We start from the raw sequence: 21,668 nt of genomic DNA, 5'->3' as shown, positions 1-21,668 counted from the left end.
ACGAATTCTCAATTGGATTGAAGTCTGGACTCTGACTTGGCCACTCCAGGACATTAACTGTGTTGTTTTTAAGCCATTCCTATGTAGCTTTGGCTTTATGCTTGAGGTTATTGTCTCGCTGGAAAACAAATCTTCTCCCAAGTCGCAGTTCTCTTGCAGACTACATCAGGTTTTCCGCTAGAATTTCCCTGTATGCTGCTTCATTTTACCCTCTACCTTCACAAGCCTCCCAGGGCCTGCTACAGTGAAGCATCCCACAGCATAATGCAGCCACCACCATGCTTCACGGTAGAGATGGTGTGTTTTTAATGATGTGAGGTATTTGGCGCATGCCAAACATAGCGTTTAGTCTGGTGGCCAATAAGCTCAATTTTGGTTTCATCAGACCACAGTACCTTCTTCTAGCTGACTTCAGAGTCTCCCGAATGCCTTCCGGCAAACTCTAGCCAAGATTTCAGATGAGTTTAAAAGCGAGCAGAGTCTAAAACAAGACAGTTATTTCTTCAGCAGTTTGAACGGGGCACGTGGAGGTCAGGCAGTGAGAAAAGCGGGAAGTGTTTAAAAGTGAGCAGAGCTTAAAAGGTGACAGTTATTTCTTTACTTAATGAATACTTTGCTTCAGTATTCACTACAGAAAAGTTTCTTGGTGATTGTAGGGATGACTTGCAGCGGACTGAAAAGCTTGAGCATGTAGATATTAAGAAAGAGGATGTGCTGGAGGCTTTTGGAAAGCATCAAGTTGGATAAGTCACCAGGACTGGACAGGATGTACCACAGGCTACTGTGGGAAGTGAGGGAGGAGGTTGCTGAGCCTCTGGCGATGATCTTTGCATCATCAATGACGATGGGAGAGGTTCTAGAGGATTGGAGGTTTGCGGATATTGTTCCTTTATTCAAGAAAGGGAGTAGAGATAGCCCAGGAAATTATAGACCAGTGAGTCTTACTTCAGTAGTTGGTAGGTTGTTGGAGAAGATCCTGAGAGGAAGGATTTATGAACATTTGGAGAGGTATAATATGATTAGGAGTAGTCAGCGTGACTTTGTAAAGAGCAGGTCGTGCCTTACGAGCCTGACTGAATTTTTTGAGGATGTGACTAAGCACATTGATGAAGGTAGAGCAGTAAATGTAGTGTATCTGGATTTCAGCAGGGCATTTGATAAGGTACCCCATGCAAGGTTTATTGAGAAAGTAAGGAGGCATGGGATCCAAGGGGACATTCCTTTGTGGATCTAGAACTGGCTTGCCCACATAAGGCAAAAAGTGGTTGCAGAGGGGTAATATTCTGCATGGAGGCTGGTGACCAGTGGTGTGCCTCAGGGATCTGTTCTGGGACACCTAGTCTTTGTGATTTTTATAAATGACCTGGATGAAAATGTGGAGAGATGGGTTAGTAAATTTGCTGATGACACAAAGGTTGGGGGTGTTGTGGATAGTGTGGAGGACTGTCAGAGGTTACAGCAGGACATTGATAAGATGCAGAAATGGGCTGAGAAATGGCAGATGGAATTCAACCCAGATAAGTGTGAAGTGGTTCATTTTGGTAGGTCAAATATGATGGCAGAATATAGCATTAATGGTAAAACTCTTGGCAGTGTGGAGGATCAGAGGAATCTTGGGGTCCGAGTCCATAGGACACTCAAAGTTGCTACGCAGGTTGACTCCGTGGTTAAGAAGGCATTCGGTGCATTGGCCTTCATCAATCGCAGGATTGAGTTCAAGAGCCGAGAGGTAATGTTGCAGCTATATGGGACCCTGGTCAGACCCAACCTGGAGTACTGTGCTCAATTCTGGTCACTGCACTACAGGAAGGACATAGAAACCATAGAAAGGAGATTTAGAAGTATATTGCTTGGATTGGGGAGCATGCCTTATGAGAATAGGTTGAGTGAACTCGGCCTTTTCTCCTTGGAGCGACTTGGACCTGATAGAGGAGTACAAGAAAATGAGAAGCATTGATTGTGTGGATTGTAAAAGGCTTTTTCCCAGGGCTGAAGTGGCTAGCATGAGAGGACATAGTTTTATGATGCTTGGAAGCAGGTACAGAGGAGATGTCAGGGGTAAGTTTTTTTATGCAGAGAGTGCGTGGAATGGGCTGCCGGCAGTGGTGATGGAGGCAGAAACGATAGGGTCTTTTAAAAAACTCTTGGATCGGTACATGGAGCTTAGAAAAATAGAGCTATGGGTAAGCCTAGGTAGTTCTAAGGTAAGGACATGTTCAGCACAGCTTTGTGAGCCGAAGGGCCTGTATCGTGCTGTAGGTTTTCTATGTTTCTATGTTGCAACAGTAGCTTTATCTTTGGTGCTCTCCTATAAAGCTGCAACTGGTAAAACACCCAGACAATAGTTGCATCCGCAGTCTCTCCTATCTCAGCCACCGAGGCTGTTAACTCCTCCAGAGTTGTCATAGGTCTCTTGGTGGCCTCCCTCACTAGTCCTCTTCTTGCACAGATGCTCAGTTTTCGAGAACAGCCTGCTCCAGGCAGATCTACAGTTGTGCCATATTCTTTCCATTTCTTGGTGATTGACTTAATTGTACTCCAAGGGATAGTCAGTGACTTGGAAATGTTCTTGTAACATTCTCCTGACATGCTTTTCCATAACCTTTTAGCAGAGTTGCTTGGCATGTTCTTTTGTCTTCATGATGTAGTTTTTGCCAGGATACTGACTCAGCAGCAGTTGGACTGTCCAGGTGCAGGTGTACTTTTACTAAAATCAATTGACGCACTTTGATTGCATGCAGATGATCTCCATTTAACTAATTATGTGACTTCTAAAACCAACTGGTTGCACCAGTGATGATTTAGAGTGTCATATTAAAGGGGGTGAAAACTTATATGCAATCAATTATTTTTTGTTTTATATTTGTAATTAATTTAGATCACTTTGTAGAGATCTGTTTTCACTTTGACATGAACGAGTCTTTTTCTGTTGATCAGTGTCAAAAAAGCCAAGTTAAATCTACTGTTATAAAACAATAAAACATGAAAACTTCCAAGGAGGTTGAATATTTTTATAGGCTGTGTATATTGTAGAAAATAATACAGGGATATTGGGTTAGAAGGTTGGTTTGCTGACAGGAAAAAGAAATTAAACTTGGATTTCCAGCATCTGCAGATTTTCTGTTGTTTGTGATTGGATTACTACACTATGAAGACTCTTCCCGGGATGCCGACCCCGAAGAAGTTTAAATCTTCCTTTCAACAGGAGTTCAGTGAAACCCTCTCTCACTACTCCCCCTCTGTGATCTCTGTGGCCCTTTGACTCTTCGACCGCGTGCTAACCCAGACCCGCTACCACAGCCGTGAGTCCTTCCTGGGACATGTATTCGCCACCAGCATGCATCTCTTTCACCAATCAACTTCCCACCTCCTTACTTCACCCCTCCCCCTTCCAGACTCACCTATCACCTTGTATTTCTCCCTCCCCACCCCCCACCCCCCACCTTTTAATTCTACTTCTCATCTTTCTTTCCCCAGTCCTGCTGAAAGGCTCGGCCCAAACCGTCAGCTGCACTCTTTTCCATGGATGCTGCCCAGCCTGCTGAGTTCCTCCAGCATTGTGTGTGTGTTGCTCGAGTTTCGATCATCTGCAGACTTCATGTTGTTTGTAACTGTAAATTAATCTTTTTCTGGTTGGTAGTATCTAACAAATAGTTGTACCTCAGGAGATTCCAGATACTGGAATCTAGAGTAATAAACAATCTGGTGGAAGATTCAGTGGGTTAAATAGAGAAGGAAAGGAATTGTTAATGTTCCGGGTTCAAACCCAAAATCAGTACTGAGAGCGGAGGGGCAAGATGGCCAGCATGATGAGGAGAAGAAGGGGAGCACCTCAAAACCCTTTCTTGTTATTCCTGTTTTAGTCGAGGGAAAACAAGCAGCTAGTGTGAGAAACAAGGGTAGATCCGAGACAACACATCTCTTGGATTTCATGTTTTGTCCAACAATGGTGTGAGTTTAGGGTAGAGATGAGGTTGGGAAAGGAGGATGGAGGAAGAGGGGAAATTGGACCATGAATTTCATTTTGATCGTATTTATTTTATGGTTTTGCATTTATGTGATAAATTTCTATGTCAGTAATTGTATTGTCTTGCTACAATATTCTATAGAATACCGCTTACATTGTGGTATTTCACTGGTAAAAGCACACTTTTACATGCTTACATCAATGTGTTCTTTTTTAATGGTGAACGTAAGACTTTTTTAATTGACAGGAAATATGTGAGGGCAGAATTATTTTTCCAAATATTGTTACTATTTATTCACTGCTGATAATTTACCATGGTAAATTAAGCAGTGATGGAGTTGTAATTAGCCACACAAGCGAGTAGAGCAGAGGGGCTAAGTACACATTCCTGTAGTGCTCCTGTGCTGATGGAGACTGTGAAGATGTTTTTGCCAATCCGAACTTACTGGGATCTTCTAGTGAGAAAATCCAAGATCCAGTTGCACAAGGGGGTTTTGAGGTCCAGGTCTTGAGAATTTACTGATTAGTTTTGAGGGGATGATGGTGTTAAGTGCTGAGCTGTAATCGATAAAGAGTATCCTGATGTATTCCTCTTTCCTCTACAGATACATTGCAGAGTTGTGAGGAGCCAACGCGATAGCATCTGCTGTAGACCTGTTGCTTCGGTAGGTGAATTGGAGTGGATTCAAGTCACCATTCAGACAAGAGCTGATCTGCTTCAAGACCAGCTCCTCAAAACACTTCATCACTGTGGATGTAAGTGCCACTGGGCACGAGTCAATTAGACAGACTACCATGCTCTTCTTGGGCAGCACTACAATTGAAGCCTGCTTGAAGTAGGTGGGTACCACACTTTACCAAAGAGAAAGGCTGAAGATATCCGTGAAGACACCAGCCCATTGGTTGGTACAGGTCTTCAGTACTCGGCTAGGTACTCTGTCTAAACCTGATGCTTTCCCTGGATTCACTCTCTTGAAGGCAACCTGCATGTCATCTTCGGATACTGAGATCAAAGGATCATCAAGGGGTTGCAAGATAATTCCTCCCTGTTTTAGTGGTCAAAGAAGCATAGAAAGCATAGCTTATCCAGAAGAGAAGCTCTGCTGTCTCCTTTGTTGCAAAATTCAACTTAGTAGGAGGTTATGACATAAGGTAAGAGGAGAGTTAATGCAGGACGAAGTTAGAAAGGAACCCAACCCCATTAACATCACCCAGCTATTATTTGTGTTTCTTTCCCTTTCTTTTAAGCTTCCCAATTATGGTATAACTCTCCTCACCATAGAGGACATTTTCAAGAGGCGGTGCCTCACAAAGGCAGCATCCATCATTAAAGTAACACACAAGGTGCTGGAGGAACTCAGCAGGCCAGTATTCAACACCATAATTCCCTCCAGGCTCAACAAGAAGCTCAGAGACCTCAGCCTTGCCTTGTGTAGCTGGATCCTGGACTTCCTGTCAGATTGCAGGCAGGTGGTAAGAGTGGGCTCCCTCACCTCTGCCCCTCTGACCCTCAACACAGGTGACCCTCAGGGCTATGTCCCAAGCCCCCTCCTTTACTCTCTGTGTTGCCACCCACAGCTCTAATCTGTTAATTAAATTTGCTGACAACTCTACACTGATTGGTCTAATCTCAAATAATAATGAGGCAGCTTACAGAGAAGAAGGCATCACCCTGACACAGTGGTATCAAGAAAACAACCTCTCCCTCAATGTTGCAAAAACAAAGGAGCTGGTTGTGGATTACAGAAGGAATGGAGACAGGCTAAACCCTATTGACATCAATGGATCTGGGGTTGAAAGGGTGAACAACTTTAAATTCCTCGGCATAAGCATCATCGAGGATCTCACACGGTCTGTACAGACTGGTTGTGTGGTGAGAAAGGCACAACAGTGCTTCTTTCACCTCGGAGAGCTGATGAAGTTTGGTGTGAGGCCCCAAATCCTTTCTATAGGGGCACAATTGAGAGCATCCTGACTGGCTGCATCACTGCCTGGTATGGGAACTGTACCTCCCTCAATTGCAGGACTCTGCAGAGAGTGGTGTGGACAGCCCAGCACATCTGTAGATGTGAATTTTCTATTATTGTGGACATTTACAAAGTCAAGTGTGTAAAAAGGGTCAGACGGATTATTGGGGACCCAAGTCACCCCAACTACAAACTGTTCCAGCTGCTACCATCTGGGAAATGGTACCGCAGCATAAAAGCCAGGACCAACAGGCTCCGGGACAGCTTCTTCCACCAGGCCATCAGACTGATTAATTCATGCTGACACAACAGCATTTCTGTGTTATATTGACTACCCTGTGGTACATACTATTTATTATAAATTACTATAAACTGCAGATTGCGACAGAGATGTAATGAAGATTTTTACTCCTCATGTATATGAAGGATGTAAGTAATAAAGTCAATTCAATTCAAATCAGCATTTATGGACAAGAGTTAACATTCGACTTTTCAGACTGAGACCCTTCATCAGGCCTGATAGATCCATCACAAGCGATCCTCACCACCTCACCTGCCCTCTTCTCCCTTCTTCCTTCAGGGAGGAGGTACAGGAGCCTAAAAGAAACCCACAACTCAATGTTAAGAACAGCTTCTTCCCATCCACCACCAGATTTCTGAACAGGCCATGATCACTACTTTGTTATTTCTATTTTGCACTTTTTGTAGCATACAGTAATTAGGATGTCTTGCACTGTACTGCTGTCATAAAACAACAAATTTTGTGACACATCAGTAATACTAAATCAGATTCTGCATTCCATTATGTTTTAAGTGATTTTTGTTTGACTTTGAGTTCAAGTTGCTTTTTAAGAGATTCAGAGCTGCAGCATGGTAAACAGGTCCTTCTGCCCCAAGGAGCCTATGGCCCTCATTACAACCATGTGACCAACTACCCTGCTAACCCATATGGTGTTAGGATGTGGGAGGATACTGGACAGTCGGAGGAAACCCGCATGGTCACGGGAACAACTTATAGATAGCGGCAATATTGAACCCGTGACACTGGTGCTGTAATAGTGTTACACTACACACTATGCTACCATGCCACTCAAATATTCACCCTCGGTGAAAAAAGAGGCTCATCCAGGACCTCTCACATAGTACATGTTTTATCACCCAAAGCCAGAATCATACCACTGACTAAAAAGTCTTTTTATATCATGAAATAAGAGTAAGGAAATAAATTATCTTTTTTTTTTATTTCTTGCATGGATGTCTCTGACTACATAGGTGTCGTTTTATGTCAAAAGTTCTTTCTCTCAGAATATCATGAGATTAGCCTTGACCCTAACTATCAATCATGACCCAATGTATATTGGGAGACCGCTTCGCTGAACACCTACACCCAGTTCACCAGAAAAAGCAGGATCTCCCAGTGGCCACACATTTTAATTGCACATCCCATTCTCTTATGTCCATCCATGGCCTCCTCCACTGTCATAATGAGGGCCACACTTAAATTGGAGGGACAACAACTTATATTGTTTGAGAAGACTCCTACCTGATGGCACGAACACTGATTTATCAAACTTCCAGTAATGCCGCACCCCCCCTCACCATTTCCCCACCCCCTTCTCTTTTCTCATCGTATCTCCTTGCCCACCCTTCGCCTCCTTCTTCCGGTGCTTCTACCCATTTTGCTTTCTTCCATGACTTTGTCTCTTTCACCAATCAACTTCCCCACTCTTTACTTCATCCCTCCCCCTTCAGGTTTCACCTACCACCTTGTGTTTCTCTCTCCCCTCCCCACCCCCACCTTTTAAATCTACTCCTCAGCTTTTTTCTCCAGTCCTGCTGAAGGGTTTCGGCCCGAAATGTCGACTGTACTCTTTTCCTAGATGCTTCTAGGCCTGCTGAGTTCCTCCACTGCTTGAATCAACTAAACATGCTGTGAAAAATTGATTTCTAATTCTAAATGTGCAAAAATGAATGAAACAACATATAAGTAGACAGGCTACTTCGCTCCTAAGAGCTTAAATACTTTCTGAGATTTCAAGGACATAACCTGTAAATGGTGGATTTTCTACTTTCACTCACACACACAAATAAATGAATATAAATTTTATCTTGTCTTTTATGTAGATATATAGAAAGAACAAAGAAAATATAGTTAAAAGTGCCAAAGTGCCTTGTCACAGATCAGAACTTAAATAATTAAGCACTCACCAACTTTGACCTTGCTTGCTTTCTACTAACCTTGCACTTGCAATGCATTCAAGAGTGACCTCACTTGTACCAGCCACTACACTGGTGTCTTTTGGAGTGACGACAATTTTGGGTGCCATAGGGCCAGCTCGATCTGCAGTATCTGTAAGAAGAATGCAAATCACAAAAAAATAGTGAACCCATCAATTCTTTATTCCAAATGTTGTAGAATAAACTCCATACCAGTCATCTGAATAACAGGATGTCAAGCAGACCTGGTTCACTTACCTTGCAATGTATCTCTCAAAGCCTGGTCAATTCCAGGCTACAGGAGTACATGCTTAGAAACATAATGAAACTTTGTGCAGCCAAAACAAAGTTTTTTTTTGGAGGGGAAAGACTGCAGTTTAAAGTCTGGTCACCACTAAACACAGAGACTTGAAGCTATATAAAAGGATCTCAAACACTAGAAATGCGTATTACCCAAAAAGACCCCATGAGCTGCAATGCTGCCTTGTGGAAAGAATGTCCTAACACTACGAATGTCTACATCTGAGAATACTATAAATGTAGAGGCTATACAACATAATTAATATAAAGAAAACCATGCACTGATTTTGTATTTCTTGTATATAGTTTTATAAATAACATTTTTAAAATTTAAAAATAAAACATCTCCAAAGTTGCTGGATCATTTTAAAAAAGATTTCCTTTACCCTGTGATATAAATTTGATTTGTGATCATTCCAAAGAAATTATAACCAACATTACACTGACATAAAAAAACTTCTACGCAAAATATAAAACAATATTTTGGTGCAAAATTAACTTGTTATACTTTTCAAACTTAATTTCATAATTGAAACTTCAGGTATCTTGAGTTCAGAAAGAGAGTGACGTTCAAACTCACATCACGTCAATAAATGTGATCCACGGCTAAGAGAAACTGTGAAACAGAAATTCTGGAAGTTTGGATGTTACATGATCTGATGTCCGCAAAATGGGGGTGACGTAATAAAAAGAATTCGTTTTTTCAAACATCTGAGTTTTCGTCAAAACCAAATAATTGGCCAAGTTTTGTGTTTGGTTGATACAATCATACTTAGGATATAGCTCAAAGCCACTTAACAGCAGTTACACATAAATGTTGATTGATTCGGTTTTCTTCATTCAGTATAACCCTGTGGGTGGGTGCGGGCAAACCACATTAATGTGCCATCTTAACTACGTTTAAGATGAGGTATACTGTTCTTGAGGGGTTCCAGAAACAATGAAAATCTATGTGCAGAGAGATGAGGAGGAACTGCTTTTCCCAGAGAGAGGTGAATCTGTGGAATTCTCTGCCCAATGAAGCAATGGAGGCTACCTCAGTAAATATATTTAAGGTTGGATATATTTTTGCACAGTAGGGGAATTAAGGATTATGGGGAAGAGGTGAGTCCATGGGCAGATCAGCCATGATCTTACTGAATGGCGCAGTAGGCTCGACGGGCCAGATGGCCTACTCCTGCCATTTCTTATGTTCTTATGTAAGGCAACTGTAACTGGGAGATCATCTTGACAGTGGATCTTTGCTTCGGCTGCATTTGCTGGTTGAGATAGCTGAAGTTACCAGCTTGGATGGTTGCTTGGCAAGTTAGTGCTGTGAATTTTGCAGATGAAATACCTTGTACTTGTGCCTAGGTGATGGTGTGAGTGATTGTTAAATAATGGACAGGATGGAAACTAAGGAAGGTAGATTTGTCTTCGGTAATGCTGAGCTCCTCCAGTGTTAATGAAAGTGGAGACTATTCCATCATCAAGATGGCCACGCGACGCAGCTTGCAGCGGCCACTCCGGAGCTGATTATCTGTTATTTGTGAAGTGGGGTGCCGTGCGCAATCATAATCGATTGAAAACAGACGTGGGAGCATGGAGGAACATTGGGAACATCTCCAGGAAGACCTTCTTCGTTGCTGCTGCTGCTGTGAGGTCCGGGACTCTGCTGGGAAGAACAGGCCCCCAGTCCTTGGGGTCACGTTGCCAGTGGCTGTTGCCGAGGCCGTCTTAATACGCTTGGCAGAGGACGGTGCTCGGAGAAGCTGTGCCGGAGGGGATGGTTGTCGGCTCGGAGGTTTGACAGACTCAGAGACCGCTGCGGTCAGGTCGCTTTCAGTGTGTGCTGCGTCTGCGAGGCTGGGTTCGACAGAGCTTTCATTGTGTGTTGCATCTGTGAGGCTGACTCGGACGGTGCCGTGTAAGTCCACAGCGGGGGTATTCCCTTCTGCCGCCAGCGTGGGATGGCGAGTCTGTCGGGACTCTGGGGACTTGTGGAAACTGTGTGGTGATTTCTTTTGAACTTATAGTCTTTTAACATCTTTTAAAACATTTTTACTGTGCCCATAGTCTGTTTTTTATCAATTATGCTATTGTTTGCACTGTTGTAACTATGTGGTTTTGTGCAGGGCTTGTAGCTTTAGTTTTTGGTCTTGTTTTGTCTGGTGGATTTGGAGCTCCTTTCCGGGAAACGCGCTAAGACGGTAGCGTGATATTAATACACAGCAGCCTCTCCGGACTCTGGATTGGGGATTGCCAAACGTTATGCGGATTTTCTGGTGTAGTCTGTTTTATCATGTGCCTTTGTGATATCATTCTGGAGGAACATTGTCTCATTTTTTAACTGCATTGCATTTGTGGTTTCTAAATGACAATAAACGGAATCTGAATCTGAATCATCAACTGAGATGTAACTAGGAGATGCTTCAATGGTTATGAGGAATCAGGAAGGGTGTGAATCAATGGATTCAATCAGGCCTCCTTTCTGCACTTAATAAACTAGCCCATATACTGGAAGTTGAAAGTGAACTGAGACCAGTCAGACATGGATGCCGCAGGATTAGCAAAGACAATGCCACTCTCCTTTTCCCAAGAGAGCTCTGAGGTGCAGTCACCATCAAGATCATGGTTCAGACTCAGCTATTTATTAGGTTTGTAGGGACAGAGAGGGAGTTACAGGTCATATTAGGGTTTAGGGACAGGGTCATGAAGGAGTTAAGAGGACAGACTTCACTCTGCACTCAGTGCTTAAAGTCCAGCAACACAGACAGGTGACAAATGATATCCGCAGTCCAGGGTTCTACTGTGCGCTCGAAGGCCAGCGATGTAAATGGGTGATGAAGGACATCGCAGTCCAGGCCTCTCTGCACTGCGTTCGAAGACCAGCAGTACGGACAGGTGAGCAAAGTTATCCACATTCCCGGCTTCCACTCCACACTTGAAGTCACACAAGCAGGAGGCACAAGGGCAAGTCAGACAGAATTCAAACCTGGAATTTATCTGGAATTTGGGGGTCCAGTCAGAATTAGAATCAGTTTTAATTTCAGCTGCTTATGTCATGAAATTTGTTGCTTTTCTGCAGCAATATATTGCAATATGTAATAATTTAAAATATATATAAATTACAATAAGAACTATATGTATTTATTGTTAAGTATTCAGGCAACAATGAATATATGAGTTCGGCAAGGGTTTTTGTAACAAACAACACGTTTATTAAACAGTGAAAACAAACCCCCCAAAAGTAAACAAACACTAACGTAACCGGAAACAGCTGCTGCGCGGCAGCTTAAACAGTTCTTAAAGCGATGTAGCTCATCAGTTCTTAAAGCGATGTTGCAAAAACAGTTCTTTAAAGTAATATTGCCAAAAGTTCGAAATGCTCACAGTCCATATAAAAAGGAGAGACTTTTTAAGACAATTTAAATTCTCTTTCACGTCGTTTTGCTTCGATCCCTGGTGTCGAACTTTTCCCATGAAGAATTTACGAAACGGAACGAAACGGCTTAAAAGCACTGACCTTTCCTTTATCACACTGTCCTCAATCTTCTGCTATCCCGCAGAGATTAACACGAGAACAGTCAACAAATTACTTTCAAAGAAGGATTAAATAAGGTCGAACCCGTTTCACCGTCGAAAATAGATTCTCCTCGATCTTTAACTCCCGAACTCCGATCTTCAATCTCCACTGATTTCTGAACTAGCAGTATTGTAAAGAAACTGCTGGCAATGACCTTTTAAACTTTAGGCATTAGATAAAACTTCATCTTTCAACTAAACTGCGTCAGCACCTTAAATCACACAGTGGCATGAAGTCAACTTGGCAAATCCAGCCACGAACTGCCCCTCCTCACAGGGTGGGGTCTTCCTTTTATAACCTGTAAAAAAAACCTGTCACATGACCTCTACTGGCAGGAAAATGACGTCACTCCGCCATCACAAGACCATTACCTCAAGTCCAGTATAGCTTCAACCCCAGTCACGTGACAAGGGTACCACTGTCATGTCACGAGTATGTAACATTATTAAAAATTAAATTAAGTAAAAAGTGCAAAAAGAGAGCAAAAAGAATAGTGTGACGATGTTCATGGGTTCATTGTCCATTCAAAAATCTGATGGCAGAGGGGAAGAAGCTGTTCCTGCATGTTAAATGTGTTCCTTCAGTTTCCTGTACCTCCTCCCTGATAGTAGCAATGAGAGGAGGGCATGTCCTGGGTGATGTTGGTCCTTAATGATGGATACCACCCTCTTGAGGCATCAGCTTTTGAAGGTATCTTTGACGCTGGGGAGACTAGTGCCCATGATGAAGCTGGCCGAGTTTACAACTTTCTTCAGCTTTTTCTGATTCTGTGCTGTGGCCCCTCCACACCAGACAGTGACACAACCAGTTAGAATACTCTCCGCAGTACATCTGTAGAAACTTGAGTCTTTGATGACACTCTCTGCAAACTCCTAATGAAATATAGCCACAGTTCTTTGTAATTGCATCCATATGTTGGACCTAGGCTAGACTTTTAGAGATGTTGGCAGCTGGAAACTTGAAGTTGCTCACCCTTTCCGCTGCTAAGCCCTTAATGAGGATTGGTGTGTGTTCCCTCAAGTTTTTCCTTCCTGGAATTCACAATCAATTCCTCGGTCTTACTGACGGTGAGTGCAAGGTTGTTGCTGTGACACCACTCAAACAGGTGATCCATCTCGCTTCTGTACGCCTCCCCATTACCATCTGAAATTCTACCAAGAAGAGTTGTGCCATCAGAAAGTTGACAGATGTTGATTTAGCTGTGACTAGCCACACAGTCATGGGAGCAGACAGAGTGCGGCCGTGGACTAAACATGCATCCTTGAATGCGCCTCTGTTGATTGTCAACCAGAAGGAGGCATTACTTCTGATCCGCAGTGACTGCGGTCTCCTGTTGAGGAAGCCAAGGATCCAGTTGCAGATATGGGTACAGAGGCCTAGGATTTGGAGCTTGTTGATGAGAATTGAGGGTGCAATTGTCATTGGCTAGTTTGGGGGGGTTAATGATGAAGATTGGAGCCAGAAGGTCAATCAGAAATCCAGAAATCGAAGCCTAAGACTGGTGGTTGAAGGCCTGTTCTGGAGTTGGAGGACTGTTGGTGTCTGTGGATGGGTGAAAGTAGAAAAGGGGCCTGTTTTGCTGTTGCTTCTTTGCTGCTTGTGTTATGTTTGGGGAGGGGAGGGTGTGTGTGTGTGTGTGTGTGTGTGTGTGTGTGTGTGTGTGTGTGTGTGTGTGTGTGTGTGTGTGTGTGTGTGTGTGTGTGTGTGTGTGTGTGTGTGTGTGTGTGTGTGTGTGTGTGTGTGTGTGTGTGTGTTGCTTTGCCGAGTATAGTGAGCACATTATGTTGACACTGGAATGTGAGTTGACAATTGTGGGCTGCCGCAAGCACATCACTAGGTTGGTTGCCAACGTAAATGAAGCATTTCAAAGTATGTTTCAGTGATGGCATCCGTTAGTCTCGCGAGACCATGGATCTGCGCCTGGAAAGTCTTGCTTCATGAGGTGTGGACATGAGGTGTCCCCTGCAGAAAAGGTGCCCTATATATCACAATAATCATTTTTTATGGAGCGGCAATGTAGTATTTTTAAATCATATCGCAAAGCTTTGTGTTCGTAATTAAAGCGTGTGAGAGTTTAACTGGCCTCATAATATCTTTAGGCCAAATGGAAAGTGCACATGTACAACTGCCCAATATCCTGCTGTATCTTTTGACAGCTTCCCTCTGAATCCATAACCCCACCAATGTTTGTCTTGTCTGCAAATTTACTGATCAGCCCAATTATGTTTTCATCCAAATCATTTTCATACAGCAAAAATAAGAAAGGTCATAACAGCGATTCTTACAGACACCACTGGTCACAGATCTCCAGCTAAAATAACACGGCTCCACCACTACCCAGATCAAGCCAATTTTAAATTAATTCTCCCAGATCTCCGTGGATTCCATGTGTCTTAATCTTCTGGATTAGCCTACCCTAAGAATTCTTGTCAAACCAAAGTCCATGCAATTGACATTGACTGCTCTGACCTCATCCATTATCTTTGTCACATCCTCCAGCAGAGACAAGTACAATTTTCCATTTTAAGATGTATTTGTCAAAAGGAGCCCTATGTTCAAATAAATTCCCATGCTTCATAAAATATTCTAAGATCTTCCACTTAATTATGAATAATATTAAATAACACTAAGGAAAGAACAGTTTACTTGAAATATATTTACTTAGTGTTTCATATCTATACCCCCTGAAACAATTATAAACATCAATTAAACACTGCAATTTATCTCATAGGTACAAATATCACATTACTCAACTTGGTTAGACGACAGTGTTCATGTACACAATTCACATTTGTGAAAATTATCGGGAAGGAAAGATCCTTTTTTGTTCTTACACCTACAGCACAGCCTGAAGAGGAAAATGAACACGACAGTGTTGCATAATTTACGAAATGGAGTGGATTTTCCAAGCCATTAGCTATAGTGTGGCAATGGCATATCTACATTCGGTTTTACATCCATGAAATCAAATGGATGGAAATTCATTTGAGTTTTTATTCCTTGAAGCGGTTCATGTATTTTATGATACATTTCATTACTTTTTATCATAGAAAATTTCCAAACATAATTGCCATTAAACATCTGTCCAAACTGTTTGCAGTTGAAGCCTGTCAACATCACTCTTTGTAAAGGATTGAAATTTTACCGCATTATACCGTAAAACAAAATCTTGTAATGCTACAGGTTTTACATCAAAAATCTGATAGAGGTACTACATCATAAAATCAATAACATCCTTTTTGTTGTACACCATAAAATCAATAATAACCATTGTTCTACATCACATTGCATTTTTCATCTTCACAAAATAACAGAAAGAAAATTTACGACTGTATGTACTTTAAGAACGGTATGGACGCCTCACAGTAAATTTCAGGCAGAAATCTAATTTTGGGGTTCGATAAACAACTTGAGACAAAAACAGAGAATATATTGGAAGCACCCAGCAGATCAAGCAGCAACTGTTGTAAGGGAAGCAAAGTCAATTGTTTGGGTCAAGAACCCAACATGACATCCGGAAAAAGTTTGTTAGGTTCTAGACGAAAAGACATGGAAGCGACAGTGGGAATATCTGCAATATAATGCAGGCCTATATTGTCTAAAATCCAATCAGGTGGACATAGAGAAAGAAACACTTTGACATAGAGAGGTACCGCAGCCGCAATTTGGAGAAATTTATAAATTCATTTGTTCCTTAACGTTCACATAACGAATTGCTATGTTTAGGCATCAATGGAGAATTGAATACGCCTGTGAGACTTATATCAGAATTTCTTGAATCAACAAAGATACAGATCCAGGGCCCGTCAGAATTGCAAAGCCTACGACTACTCTGCCTGATATCTCAGTCTCTCAAGGCAGCAGCACAAAACTGATCTCTGACTTTCCCCCTCAGAACAGTTCATTAATAAACTGTAGTAGACACTTGTAACCCAAGAAGAAGATCCTGTGATTCTGCCAGCAATGACAAGTAACAGGACAAGCACCTGAATTAGATGAGTCATTGATAAAATGCCTGCATCCTGACTGATAACACAGATCTTACTGGCTGCTACATGCACTGACAAATACTTAAAGATAGGTGCACCAGAAGGTATAATTATCCTTCATTATGCATACGCGTTATGTCATGCAGTAAAGAGTGACCCTAATTGGTAGTATGATAATAACTGAATGTGGATGTAGCCGGCTGAAAAGTTAACATGTCTAGCATGGACACTTGATTGAAAAGCCACTACTTATATCTGATGAAAGATAGATGTCAGGGCAAAGGCCAAGCAGAAGAGAAGACTTAAGTGATATGTAATGACGTCTCTTACATCAGTCCCTGAGGACTTTTCAGAATAGAAGCTCCTGTAATATTTCTTATGTGTACAGCTGGAAACTTTAAAACTGGATTACCCTGCCTTGCCACTCCTGTAGATGAACTGACAGGTTAAATCTAAGTGCCTTATACTAACAGGATATGATGAGAGGGCACTATTTAAAAATCAGAACCAGTCATACCAAGTCTGAAATTGGAAGTTTGCGATTCTCTTCTGCAAACGGAAATGAAGCTAACTCAAATATTTACTGCAACTCTGATAAATAAGATTTTTCCTTGTCATCTTTGTTGTGACAATAGGGCTGCGAGGCTAAGCAGGTGATAAACACGTTAAGATTCCATTGGATGGTGAAGCAACACAAGGGGCTTAAATAATTTTCTATGATGGAAAAGTAAGAAAAAGCTTGGAAAAATTCAATAATATTACAGAGACATGACTACAGAGACACTAATGCTACAATGGTTGCTTGAAACGCCTCTGCCGCAACCTCACCAAGCTGGTCCTTGAGCAGTTCAGTGTGTTTCATTCTGAGTATGCAGGTTTCTTGGGAAAGACAGCATTTATTTTACAGTCTTAATTGCCCTCAAGGAAGGAGACGGTGAGTCACAGTGCTTCTGGTGTCAAAGTGGTGTTGCCATGTAACCTTTCACCTTTCTGGTGAAGTGCTATCTTCTTTGACAGCTCTTTCAAGTATTCCATATAGTTCACGAGGAGTTCACTCTGTGTGACGAGAATAGATTTCAAAATATTCTGTGGGTTCTTATAACACCTAAAGCAAGTATAGTTCATTGTTAAAAAGCTTAACAAAGTCAGTCCCAAATGCAGAAGTCACTGAAGTTCTTCACACTCTTTAACACTAAGTCTTTCCTTCTGGCTGCCAAGGCTGGCAAGAGCTGCACCATCCTGAACGGTTTATAAAAATTAGCTAACTAACAAGTGAACCATTATTACCAACCACATAAATGAGATCACTCACGACTTAATGGACAGATTAACAACAATGCCAAAAATGCAGAAGACCTCAGCTGCGATCAATTTTTGAGAAGGTAAAATGTCATCAACGTCTTACACCCCATTTGTTGCCAAAAAGTTGAGTTACCTCAATAATACATTGGAAGCATATTGAAAACAACTGACCATTTCTGGGCCAAATTTCAAAACGCTCTTCAGTAAAGTATTCTTGCTTGTATTGATGGTAGATATGGACTGATACAGGTTTTCAGGCCGGAATAAAAGCGTAAAAAATGTCATGTAATGGAATTAACACGAGCTAAATGACAAAATATCTAAATAAAATTTGAGCCTTGATGTTTCTGAAAGCAAAAATCATAAACATTAAATTTTAAATACACAACACTCCTCCCTGTTCAGCTATAAACTCCCACTCAATACAGAATGCATCTCAACTTATATACATATACACTGTGTAAACTACACTAAATAATACAACTACGATGCAGACATACACAGCTCACTAAATTTTAAATTGTCCCATTCAGGCTTAGAAATTTAATCGCTAGGGAGGTGTACTTAATCTTGTGGGATGACGTCTTTCCTGACAAGGGGGATCACTCTGCTTGGCAGGAGAGACTTGTGGCTGGAAAACAATGCCAGGTTCAGGGCCTACTCCGTGGAGGTTGTAAGAGTTGACTCTGGGACTGAAGGAAGTGGTTCTGGCCACCTTTCTTCTCCTGACAATTGACTCTGTTATCCTCAACTGGTCGCTGTGTCATCTCCAGATGATATCAAGATGCAATTTCCACTGTGTAGAATTGTTCGGTTTTGTCCCTGACCTATCTGAGTGCCCACTATTGATCACCTCTGTAGTCCCTTGCCACAACTGCTTGTCCAGGAGTGAAACATCGAACCTCCCTGTTTGAGAAGCCTTGACTTTGTCTCAGCTGTTTGCTTGCATATTTTTCCTGAGATGAGATTTAAGGAGATCCAAGTGAGAATGCAAGCAACGACCCAGAAGCTGCATAGCAGGTGAGTTATTGGTTGTGGTGTGTGCTGCATTGTGATATGCGAGGAGGGAACACATCACAGTGTCCGTGTGATGTGTTCTGCTGATATTGCTTGCAGTGCATTCTTCAGATCCTGGACACATATTTCTGCTAAGCCATTTGTAGCTGGGTGGCACAGTGCAAGGAGGATACACGTATGGTGGTATAGGGCTCATTCCATTCACTTTCAGGGATGACCGAAACTGTTCTGCAACAAACTGTGCTCAATGTCACTGACGAGGTGTTCTGGAACATCAGGCCTTGAGAAAAGGCTTCTCAACACATCAACAGTTCGAAGCTGTAGTGGAGGTTCTTGGGCACACTTCTGGCCACTTTGTGGCTGCTTCCACTACTACATGAAATTTTGTGCCCATGAATGGTCTGGCAAAACCAACATGAATCCTCTGCCAAGGCAATGCAGGCCATTCCCGGGGATGGAGAGGCATCTTCTTTACGTGTTGGCATCCCGCACAGTGCATGGCAGGCTGCTCGATTTGCTGCTCTATCCCAGGCCGCCAGGCAAAGCTTCGAGCTGGTGCTTTCATCTTGACCACACCTACATGGCCGGCATGTAGCTCGTCCTACACTGTACAACAACTCTCAAAAGGCAAGTTTATCAAGGGCAGGCTCATCCTGGTGCTGGGAAAAGGTGGGGAACTGGAGTTTCTGCTGCACATTCCAGCCATTTTGGATGGTCACATAGACCAGAAACAGTGAGGGGTCTTCCCTGGTTTCCCTGGTTTCCCTTTGGACAATCTCTGCCATAGTAGGGAGTCATTAGGGAGAATATACCAAAAGGATGGTCCTCTTTCATCACCTTGCAACACCTGGTCCATAGCTTTCTGCCAGACTGCAGGTGCTGACGCTACTTCAAAAATAAGCCTTTTGTCAGTGTCGATGCTGAGGAACACTTTGGATTCTTCTTCCACCCTCATCCAAATCCACCTCGCTGAAGTGTTTTCCTCGAGAAAGGTTTGCAAAGATATCCTCTATCCTGGGAAGAAGGTATTAGTCTACTTTCAGTACTGGCTAGATGGTGACCTTAAAATCACCACAGATCCCGACAGATCCATTCTTACACCAGAAGAAACAGCAAATTATTTAAAATGGAACTGGCACTGGCTTGGCTGTTCCAGTCATTCCACAAAATGAGTTTAAACAGCAATGGCATTGCCCATAGGCTTCACTCAACCTTGAAATAATTTCTTCAGCCTTGACGTGAGCTAACTTACCGGCTACTTTATCACAGGTGGTATAAGGACAGGCTTAGTTAAAACTTGGGTGTGGCATTTTCATTTAACACCATTTTAACTTTGATATGCTTGAATTATTCAATGCATTCTTGAACACTGCTGTGGCATCAATGACTACCTTCCTTAATTTACTTTCAGTTGACTCCATTGCAGGGCATGTGGCATGCAAATGGTAACGGATCTCCAATCGAGTTGTAGTTGTCTCAGTCCTCATGTCCCCACAATGCTGGCCCTTCTGCTTTTACCGCATACAAGCACAATGTGGCTTGTTTGTTGTTGTCTTTCACTATTACGGATGTCATTTCCACAGGATTGATCTTTCCTCCAGTTGGGTATCTGCAGGCTTCAGTTCAGTATCTTTGAAATGTTGTTTAAACTCATTCTGTGGAATGACTGAAACAGCCAAGCCAGGTATTGAGTTCCATTTTAATGAATTTGCTGTTTCTTCTAGTGTAAGCCATATTGCTTGTTTATTGATAGTTTTGTAAATTTCAAGGCTACCCAGTCTGGGTCACTCTCGTTATATCAGAATTTTTTTTTAATCAAAAGCATGCAGATTAGTGCTCTTTCTGAAATTCCGCTTGACTTTTTAACTTTGTCTCTCCCTTGTACAATCCACTTAGTTTTTGTCTGCCTGGCATGTTCTTCGTATATGCCTTACTTTGTTACATTCCCTGCAAGTTTCGCCTTTAAACCTGCATTGGTCAGGTGTACGTGAGCCACAAAGGTAACACAATTTGCTTGGCCAGGCCGGTTTCTGTTCATACTCACATTCATTCCTGGCTGCAACTCAGCTACACCACTGTCTGCTGTTTCCATTGATGCAGCAATTTCAACAGTTCTTTTAAACGTAAGTTGTGCTTCAGTTAGGTTTTGAAAGCTTCCTTGTAAGATTCCAGAAACTAAGCAAACTCTCAGTGCAACATTAAAGCCATCACTGAATTGACACTGTTCAGACAATCTCTTCAATTCAGCAATGTACACTGAAATAGATTCCCTTTCCTTTTGATTCTGCTTATGAAACCCAAGTCATTCTGCAATCAACAACGATTTCAGTTCTAAATGTTCCTGTATTACTTTCACAATATCAGCAAAGATAATTTCAGCTGGTTTGGTTGGAGCAGTCAAACTTCTAAGCAAATGGTATGCTTTTTAGCTATATGCTCAATTCGCTCAGTATACATATTCCAGTTATCTCATGTGCAATCCAATGTGCCTATATTTCTGATGGAGCCAGCCATTTTTGTTTTTTTTTAAAATATGTGGTTATCATCCAGTACTCATTGCTTTTAACTCTTGTGAGTTTTGTTCTTTTTCTTCCTTTTTTAAAAATTGGATTTCTCTGTCCCCTTGGAAAGAAGCACGTGCTGTGCTGCTGTTTTTTTGTTAATTTGAACGTCTTTAGCAACAGATAGGTAGTCACCACATTACAATGACCCAGTAAATGAAGAACATTCCCCTTCTACTTTACATTAACCGACGTAACTAATATAACCCATAAAGATTGTACTATTTTTTAATTGCTGCATTCCTGTGTTATAAATCCAGCCACAAATATCTTTATTCATGGCATAAATTAAGGTCAAAAAAAAAATTCTGAAATGTGCTGTTGTGAGCTAAATGCCTTTGATGTCTTAAGATTTCTAATCAAATCTTTAAATCATTTTCAAAAGTTCACTGGGGAAACATTTTATGGATCTTAAAGAATCAATACGTTATGCAATGACATGATATGAATCGTTTTATGACACATTTGAGGCAGTTTTGTCGTTTTTACAGCCTAGCTTAATTTGGAGTATGATAATTATATTGGAACTTCCTCTGCCACAACTTATTTAGAGGTTGCTCAGAGCAACACACAATAGACATTGTCCAAGATTTCTAAAACATTGAGATTGGGATTTGAGAGCAAGAACTTTAATTTACATAACAACATTCATAATGGTTTACATTCCACAGTACTTAACATACAATGGAATATTTTGTGTAAAGTCATAGCTACAGGAAATGCAGCAGCTAAACTGCATGCAACTAGTTCCAATAAAAAGTAATGAGATAAGGATAATCACCA

The 21,668-nt window shown here is 41.8% G+C and overlaps 1 protein-coding gene across 2 annotated transcripts in view; it reads right to left on the bottom strand.

Moving 5' to 3' along the window:
- Nucleotides 1-21,668, bottom strand: part of sdk1a (sidekick cell adhesion molecule 1a) — a 781,818-nt gene that overhangs the window by 321,689 nt on the left and 438,461 nt on the right. For both annotated transcript variants that reach the window (XM_059979483.1, XM_059979484.1), the window contains exon 6: nt 8,173-8,284. In XM_059979483.1, the coding sequence (XP_059835466.1) occupies nt 8,173-8,284 (112 nt within the window). The remainder of the gene's footprint in view (nt 1-8,172; nt 8,285-21,668) is intronic.

Source organism: Hypanus sabinus, chromosome 9, assembly GCF_030144855.1.
Source record: "Hypanus sabinus isolate sHypSab1 chromosome 9, sHypSab1.hap1, whole genome shotgun sequence".
Classification (NCBI taxonomy): domain Eukaryota; kingdom Metazoa; phylum Chordata; class Chondrichthyes; order Myliobatiformes; family Dasyatidae; genus Hypanus; species Hypanus sabinus.
The sequence above is the reverse complement of the archived record's forward strand: the minus strand, read 5'-3'. Positions and strand labels throughout refer to the sequence as shown.